Source organism: Cotesia glomerata, linkage group LG6 (assembly GCF_020080835.1).
Source record: "Cotesia glomerata isolate CgM1 linkage group LG6, MPM_Cglom_v2.3, whole genome shotgun sequence".
NCBI lineage: Eukaryota > Metazoa > Arthropoda > Insecta > Hymenoptera > Braconidae > Cotesia > Cotesia glomerata.
In genome coordinates this window covers 8,830,406-8,839,450 of record NC_058163.1, presented here as the reverse complement: position 1 = coordinate 8,839,450, position 9,045 = coordinate 8,830,406, and the positions used below count along the sequence as shown (strand labels likewise).

The window sequence follows — 9,045 nt, the reverse complement described above, 5'->3', positions numbered from 1 at the left end:
TAATTTTTTAAAAAAATTTTCTTAAGGTGAGAAAATTTTTTTTTCTCAGCTGAAGTAAGTGGCGTTAAGCTTCGCTAAAGAGTTATCTAAAAATCTTGATCAAATACAAAAATTTCTTTGTAACAAGTATTTATGATAATTTGAGATTAAGAAAAAATGACTCTCCTCCAAGAATAGAATTTTCAAGAAAAATTTTTACTTCGGCCAACACAACTTCCGTGCTTTCCTTCAGGCACCCGAAAATTTTCTTGAGCCAAGAATTTTGTTCTCCAGTCGAGAAATTTCTGTTTCTGTGTACATGGGTTAATTCATATTATTTTACTTGTTTATTTTTACTTTTTAATTATTGATTTTTAATTTTTGATTTTTAATTTTTAATTTTTAATTTTTAATTTCTAATTTTTAATTTTTAATTTTTAATTTTTAATTTTATTATTTTTTATTTTTAATTTTTTAAAAAACGGACTTGAGGGTTTAAAATCAGACCTCTGGGTGAATGTTCGGACCTGTGGGTTCAAAATCGGGAGCTATGGGACTACAGGGCTTTCAATCGGATCTATTTCGGACTAAAGGGTTCTATATAGGCTCTAAATTTCGACTCCGGGCTACTAAACGATTAGACGTAAATTTTTAAAGTTATGTCAAAAGAACACTTTTTTGAAATTTTAAAAATTAAATATCTCACGAATGGATTCACCGATTTTGACGAGATTGGTGGCGTTCGACACCGTTTTTGAGTACTTATAGTTATTATGTCCTTTTAATAACAATGCGAGGAGAGATTTGGAAGTTATTTTAAAAAATAACTTTTGTTGAAATTTTTCGTTATAGATTTCTCTTCGACACATTAACCGATTCCAATGCTGTTTGCGACAATAGGCGTTGTTCTGTAAGTTTAAGAGCTGATTAGATTTTGAAATCTATTGTTACATTTTTTCAGAAGTTATCTGAAAAAAAAAATGCTTTTTCGAGAATTCTCAAAATCCAACGGTCCGAATCGGTTCAAATTGTATAGAATACTCGATTTGTGTGCAACTCCTTCGAACGCCGTCAAACTCGTTCAAATCGGTCAAGTCGTCCAAGAGTTATGAAAGGTTTACATACACACTCATATATGTACAGACATACAGGAATCATCGTAGAAATAGTCAGAACAGTTTCCTAGGACTTCAAAACCTGGATAGGTGATGAGAACTCGATTTTCGAGAATAGAAATGAAACCAATCACTTGCCAATTTTCTAAAAATCCTCGATTTTGATAGCGATAAGTTAAAAACTATTATTACCAAATTTCAGCGTCACATATATTAAGAGCAATTTACAAATTTACATAAAAATTTCGATGAATATATCCAATGAAAAAATTCTGTCCATCTGTTAGGATTGAACTAGAGTTTCTTGACATCATTCCGGTATACTGATTGGTGGTCTAAGCAACAAATATTCACACGCTGTGCTTATTCTATTGATTGATATTCAAAGAACGAATGAGAATAATTCTATAATATTTACTTAGTATTACTTTTTTACTCTATCACAATTTCATAAGCTCATTTGATTCTTACATCTGTATAGCTCATGAAATTCGAAAACTATGAAATTTTTTAAAACTTTACAAAGTTTTACAAATTGTAATTCGTTTAAGCTCGTAGAAGTAATACCACCGTGATCGATTATAAATTTACAAAATTTTATAAACATTCCATACAATTTTATAAACATTCCATTTTATTATAAAAGTGTTAAAATTAATCCTGTACTTTATGGAATTATGTAAAAATGTATTGATAGAACAAAGCTTTTGTGTCAGTATTCTATAGAATTATATGAAATTTGATAGAATTCTATAAAGTCTAGTAAAATTTTATGAAAATTCTTAGTCGTATATTATGTAACATTTGACGATATTTTTACAGTAAAACCCCATAAAATTGGTTCAATTAATTTTCTTAATAGCCATTGCTTTCGTTGTTTGTGGAAATTATATAAAATTTTAAAATTTATCAAGTTTTACGAGTTTCATGAAACTTCATTGAAATTTTTTTTCTTGAACTTGAATTTTTTAAGAAACTCTCAATTAAGCTTTACTTTTTCATTTAAAAAAGATGTTCGTTGTTTGAAATTTTAAATATTTTAACTCTAAAAATAGCTATATTTTAATTTTACCTGCCACTATTGATTGGAGCTGCTGTGCTTTCCAGCGTTGACAATGATTGGACTGATGGTGACGAAGATGATGTTGATGGTAGAGAAGATCTCTCCAAGAAATAAATAATTCAAAAATATTTCATTAATTCTAATTTAAAAAATCTCTAAGTACGCATTAATAATTTTTAAACGATTGACTCAAAAAAAAAAATCAAAATAAAAAATACGATCTGCGGAGTGAGTCTTATTTATAATATAAATTAAATCCTCCTCGGGTGAATTTAACCCCGGGGAGGGCAAATCAATGAAAATCATCCGCTTCACATTCACTCGATAAATTTTTTAGTTTATTAAATTTTTGAGTATCTAACTGCCTATGTTTAAAAATTTTTAAAACTTACTTCTTCCAAAAATCCACCAGGAAGGAACCGCAGTAATTTATCCTGAGGGTACAATTTCTTATAATTTTGAAGTTTTTTTTTATTCCTCTTGAATATTGCTGTCCGCGACATCCCTCGATTCCCGCTCATTATAAGAATAATTTGGTACCTGAAATAAGATGAGAATATTTTTCATTTCCAATTACCAGTCATTTAATCTATATATAAAATTGTAAAATCATACGGATGCATTTTATTTTGACAATAAGAAAATAGAAAATTTCCTCTTATAGGAAATATCTATTTCATAAAAATTATCAAAATACTGGAATTTGTTTACTTATAATTATGTTATTTTTTTCACTAATAAAAACCAATTTTGTTGTGAGAGAATGAAGACTGATAGATGTTTTTATTGCTTACACTCATTTCAAAAAATACACACCACATCCATCTTGATAATTTTACAAGTAATATTATAATTTTGAAAGATCTATAATCTATATACCATATGTTACAGATCCCATAAGGGTGTATAATTATTATATGTGCTTACGGTACCCGGAAACCATAAAAGCGAATAAAAAAATTTATTTTTGCAATCTATACAATTGTGATCTAAAAGTATAATACTGGCTAAAAATTTTAAGTTTTGGAAAAAGATATATTCGTTACTAAAAAGAAAAATCAAATTTTGAGAAAAATTTTTTAACAATAAAAAAAACAACATAAAAGTTAGCAGGCACTTGACATTTTTAGATGTTATTCATTAAACAAATTAGTTTAAAAAAATTATTTTTAATAAATTGAATTAATAGTTCATTGTGATTTTGCTTATCGAATTTTTTATATTTTTTATGATACTAAAATTAGCTGACAATAACTCAATTTTTGAATTCTTATCATAAATCAATTTTTACAATAATAAAAATGCTTTTACAAAATTTTCACTAATTATTTTTTTTTTATTTTCACATGTGGAATTTTTTACTAAATTTTTTTTCTTAATAAATTTTATTAAATAAATTTATTAAGAAAAGTAATTACTAAAGAAAAAAAAATTTGCTTACATAGTACATTTTTCAAATATCAACTATTAAAAATAATTTTTTAACCGCCCGTAAAACTTTCAATATCTACCTGGGAATCATAAGGTTGTTGAAGAAAATTTTTAATTTTGAAAGTTTTTTCACTTAAAATACTTTCAAAAATGATTAAGTAGATTTCTGATAAAAAAGTTTGAAAATCCAAAAGTGCACGCCTCATAACGCTCATTCATTTTAAGAAAAAATGTGTAATTGATTAAAAATAAAAGAAAAATTTTTAATTTTTAAAATAACATCTGTACTAAGAAAGTGATGCACAGGCGCCCCTGGTGGAATAAAATGTACATAATATCTATAGATATAGATATATCACCATCCATGTTAATTTTACATGGATATATATAGATATACAGTCTTGTAGTTTTCGTTTTTTATTAATTGCAATTAAACGACACTGAATTAATTAATCATTCGCATTCAGTGACCTACAATCGTCGATTAGAATTTTTAAAAAAAAAATTTAACTCAAATAATGGATTTTTTCACAAGTTACAGTGTTTTCGGGTTTCACACATGACGGACAGGAAAATTTTTTGACCTATTTTGGTGTTTTTTTTTCCAATTCTATTGCAGTAAATCAATTTTTAAAAAGTATGGAATTAATCTCCATTAAATTATCTCGACAATAGTATGCAAAATATCTTGATTCCGTGAACTAACAAGGCTATAATAATAAAAATAGCCGCCAAAATGAGGCGAAAAAAATTTTTCGATCGTAAAGCACTCTCTGATGCTTCGCATCATGAGTCGTGCAAAATTTTTTTTGTGCGCTCATGTCTTTTAAACGGTACCTAATAGATATAATCCCTTATAGTCTCTGTAACACAATATACGGAAATGTCTAGTTTTTTCTAGAAAATTTTTATTATAGCAATTTATAAAAAAACTTACCTTTCTACTGGAAAAAACAAATGAACAAAATTTCTATAATTTTTTTTGCTGCAGGAAATAATAACGATAGTTGGATACACTTTATGTAGTAAAATACTATGTCACTAATAAGAAAATTGAACCACAATATTGTATTTTATAAAAATTTTACGATTATTGTAATGGCTGACGCAAAAAGTATTTTTAGTCACAACGGCTTCACTCAAAATCAGTCAGTACTACGCGACGACCATACGATGTCGGCTTGAGCGGCATGTTGAGATGGTGAGGCTGAGTGGGCCTGAGCAGAACTGACTGCGCATATCTCATACACTTGAGGGACTTAGAAGTGTGGTAGTAGTGTCGTAGAAGAGAGAATTTTCTCGAACTTTAAACCTCACTGTAAGCATTTATGAGGTACACAAAGTATCATTTAGCCGATATCGTTACATGAAGTGAATTAGTTATTATCCATTGAAAGTGAAGAAAATTGTTATTTATAGTGAAACATTTATTTACTATAACAACACGGGACATAAAAATAGAATATAAAAAAGAAAAAAAGGTTAGTTTGCTACATTTTTCGTAATTTTTTTTAGTCATAAAAATGATTGTATACATATACATATATGTTATCAATGAAAATTAAGTTAGCCGACACTCAACAATATTTGATTTTTTCTCATTAATTAAAAATTAGAACTAAAAAACAATTTTAAAAAAATTCCACGTATAATTTTTTTAATTTTCTACATGTGAAAATTTTTGTTTTAATTTTTTAAAAATTATTTTTCAATAAAATCAATTATATAAATTTTCAAATGTCGGCTAATTCAATTTCCATACGTTATCAATGTATGTATTTACATTATTCTTAATTACATTGAAAAATTTTTTATTTATGCTTTATTTCAGACATGGATTATACTAAAACTTACTGCATTATTGAACGAAATAGAAATGATTTTATTATTTTCCCTACAAAATACATATATTTTGAAGACGATGAAAACCGTGTGCTCCCCATATCGCAAGCGACTGGTACAGTTAAAACATTTTTTGCTTATGAAAATGGAAGGATAAAACAAATCAAAAGAATAATTAAGTGTAGCGGTAAGTTTATTATTAATATCACATAAACTGAATTGAAAAAAATAAATTCTAGACGGAATAATTGACATTACTTAATTATTGTATTAAAAAATGCTTTAGGTCAATTGTCAAAATTTAGTTATGCTATTTTATTAATGGATAAATTTTTTTTTCTGAACGTGGTCGTAAAGTAAAATTTATTCATTTAATGTATTATAATCAAGCATTATGGAATGGTTTTTTATTAGTATGGACTAATTTTAATATTTTTGCTCTTTATAGACAATATGGCCGAGTTACAAAAAAGTATGGAAACTGGAAAACGATTAAAGGTGAAAAAAAATTTGTCATTCGCCACTGAACCTGAAAGTGCTGCTGTAAAAAAAAAACGCTTAGCACAAGAGGAAAAACAGAAGGCCAATTCAAAAAAAGTAAATGTTGATTACTGAATATTTACAAATCTACTTATTATTTTATAAACATTTAGTGAAGAAAGATAAAAATAAAAAATATTTTTTTTTCAGAAAAAAATTGCTAAAGCTGCTAACGAGGTTATTGAAGAAGAAGATGGTCATTTTCTGAATTACGGGAAGGCAAGTTTTTAATTTTAATAAGATGTTATTAATGACAAGCTAAATGGTTTTCTAAAGAATAAAATTGAAATATATTCGTTTGGGGTTTATTTTGATAAAATCAATATTTTTAATGTGTAAAAAATAGAAATACTAAAAAATTATGTAGATGAATACTTTATTATTAACTAAGATCAATGTAAATATAGAAGTTTTTTGGAATATTAGAAACGACAGTCATCGAGTTGAATTTTCTTGTGGTGAAATATTACAAAAATATAGATCAATGTTCAATATGATACTTTTTTCAAAGTGATGACAAAAATGACATTAACAATGTTTGATTTTTAAAAAAGTAATTATTTAAATATTAAACATTCTTTTCTTCAACAGTTGAAAGCCTATGAACTTTAACATACTTTTATATTTTAGTGTATCAAGAATATACCTAAAATTACATAGGCTATTTCGAAATAAAACTTAAAGCAAATGAAATAAATCGTGAAATAAGTTAGCTTCAAATTCGAGTACTGTTCATTTTTCGATTCCAATAGTAATATTCCCAGTTATTTTAATCTCATTCACATGAATAGAATTTTTGTTGAAACGTTTTTTTTTTCACAAAACAAGATATAAAAATATCAACCAGTATATTCAAAATTAATTTTACATTTTTAGTTATATTTCCATTAAGTTCCAAATTTTTTCAATTTTTTTTTTTTCATTTTTCAGAAACCTAGATCGAATAATATAATAACCTCAGCTAAAGATAAGAATAATAATAAAAATTCAAATGAAACAAATAAACACACTGGAGTTGCAATTCTAGAGGATGATTTGCAGAATACAGAAACTGGACGTGACAACGATGCGGAAGATTTTGAAAATAATACTAATTATCAGATACTATTCGATGACACACTACCAGTCTCAGAAGACAGTGACTTGTTTGAGCCAAATTATTCTTCCACTCCACCTGATTCATCAAATCATCTGATGTTACCTCTTAGCCATGGTCAGAGTGACCAGGATCAGAGTGACCATGATCAGAGTGACCATGATCAGAGTGACCATGATCAGAGTGACCATGATCAGAGTGACCAGGATCAGAGTGACCAGGATCAAAGTGACCAGGATCAGAGTGACCAGGATCAAAGCGACCAGGATCAGAATGACCATAATCAGAGCGGCCATTATCAAAGTGACCATGATCAAAGCAACCATGATCAGAGTAGCCATGATCAAAGCGACCGTAGTCAGAACAGTCATAATCAAAATACCAATAATCAGCCCAGTAATAATCAGAACAGCCATGATGACGGCAGCCATGGTCAGAGTAACCATCGTGATGAAGAATCAAATGATGATGTTATGGAGGAATTTTTCAATAACTTGTGGCCAGAAGCAAGTTCAAGTTCTGGTAATACTAATAATAATAATGACAATCAAGTTTTAAACTTAAATGTAACTCAACTGAAGCAGTGCTTCAAAGAGTTTGGAGGACATATGATGGGAAATATTATCAAAGTGTTGAAGAAAACGCAAAATAAAAACGACGAATATGAAATACCTCCAGTTATCAATAATAAGGTAAATGAATTTATTAAATACAATATTTCATAAATTATAATAAATGTTAATTTATTTTTTGGCGACAATCTGAGAGAGCCATTACATTCGGTAAAAACAAAAAATAGTTTACTAGAATTCTAAGCTTAACTTTTAGAACTTCAAAAAATTATTGTTCTCAACTCTAAACAGAAGTAGTGTATCAAATATTTCAAATTACAGAAATGGATCTGAAATGCTATAAAACTTTATTTGAAAAATACAAATAGAAAACTTGAAATAAAATGAAAAGTCCAAAATTAAAAATAAATTTTGCTAAGTATTTTATATCAAAAAGCGTATACAATACTATTACTCTTATAAATGAAACTTGACCACACATTTCGCAAAACTTTTTCTTTTTGAAGATAAAAAAGGTGGTGAAGTTATACTATTTGTAACAGTAAAAGTAGGCACGATACTCTGAACTCTTTCAAAATTGTTTACAAATTATAAAGTTAGTAGTAATAATTCAAGAAAAAATGAAAATTAACATAATTTATCTTATTTACGAAAAATTTAAGTACAACTTTACTATAAATCAAAGACAATGGGCAATGTTCTTATTTTTCTAAATTTCACTATCTTTTGTACAAAAATCGTGAATGATTTTATGGTAAAATTCTTTGTAACTCATGGAATTCTTAATACATTTGGATTATTCTGTTATATAGAAACAACTAAAAAAAATAAAAATATTTTTATGCGATGTTAATAAACTTGAAGGTGCTTTTTATAAAAATTATATAGCTGTTTTTGGGATGAGTTGACTAAGAAGAGTAATTTTTAAGCTTAAAGTAATTATTGTCATTTTTTGATTTTGCATAATTAATAATGACACAAATTCTTCATAAAAAATACTAATCGAATCATGACAACAAATGTAATTGTTAAAAGTTTCTAAAAGAGTGTTCTGAAACATTTAATGCATTCTTACAGATAAAGATATTGGGATCATTACTGGATGCTGAAGAACTATTACTAGCTAAAGATGTAACAACTATGAGAATCTGTGCCAACCACGTGACTAGAGCATTTTGGCCGCTAGAAGAACGGAAAAAACTAGTGCTTTCGAATAGAAGTGGGCAACCAGCGGGAAGAGTAACAGTTAAACAAGATGATGTTGAAAAAATAAAAAGTAAGTATTGTTAGATAAGACATTCAAGAAAGAGATAATCCAAGCCATACTCGCTTGATCTTTTTATTTGCTTGAATTTTACAAAATTCAGCTTTCAAATATTTAATGCATCGAAAAATTTTATTTGTGTT

The 9,045-nt window shown here is 27.3% G+C and overlaps 1 protein-coding gene and 1 long non-coding RNA gene across 2 annotated transcripts; one reads left to right on the top strand and one right to left on the bottom strand.

Annotated features, from left to right (window-relative positions):
- Positions 1–2,166: 2,166 nt before the first annotated feature.
- LOC123267835 lies at positions 2,167–5,034 on the bottom strand. Its single transcript, XR_006510139.1, has 3 exons — positions 4,526–5,034; positions 2,550–2,697; positions 2,167–2,258 (listed from the first exon to the last, which is right to left on the bottom strand). It is a non-coding gene; the product is annotated as an uncharacterized LOC123267835 (long non-coding RNA).
- An 849-nt stretch (positions 5,035–5,883) lies between these two features.
- On the top strand, positions 5,884–7,981 carry LOC123267868 (uncharacterized protein DDB_G0283697-like). Its single transcript, XM_044732753.1, has 4 exons — positions 5,884–6,027; positions 6,121–6,189; positions 6,901–7,758; positions 7,895–7,981. The coding sequence occupies exons 1-4, from the start codon at positions 5,884–5,886 to the stop codon at positions 7,979–7,981; spliced, it is 1,158 nt and encodes a 385-aa protein (XP_044588688.1).
- The last annotated feature ends 1,064 nt before the right edge of the window (positions 7,982–9,045 follow it).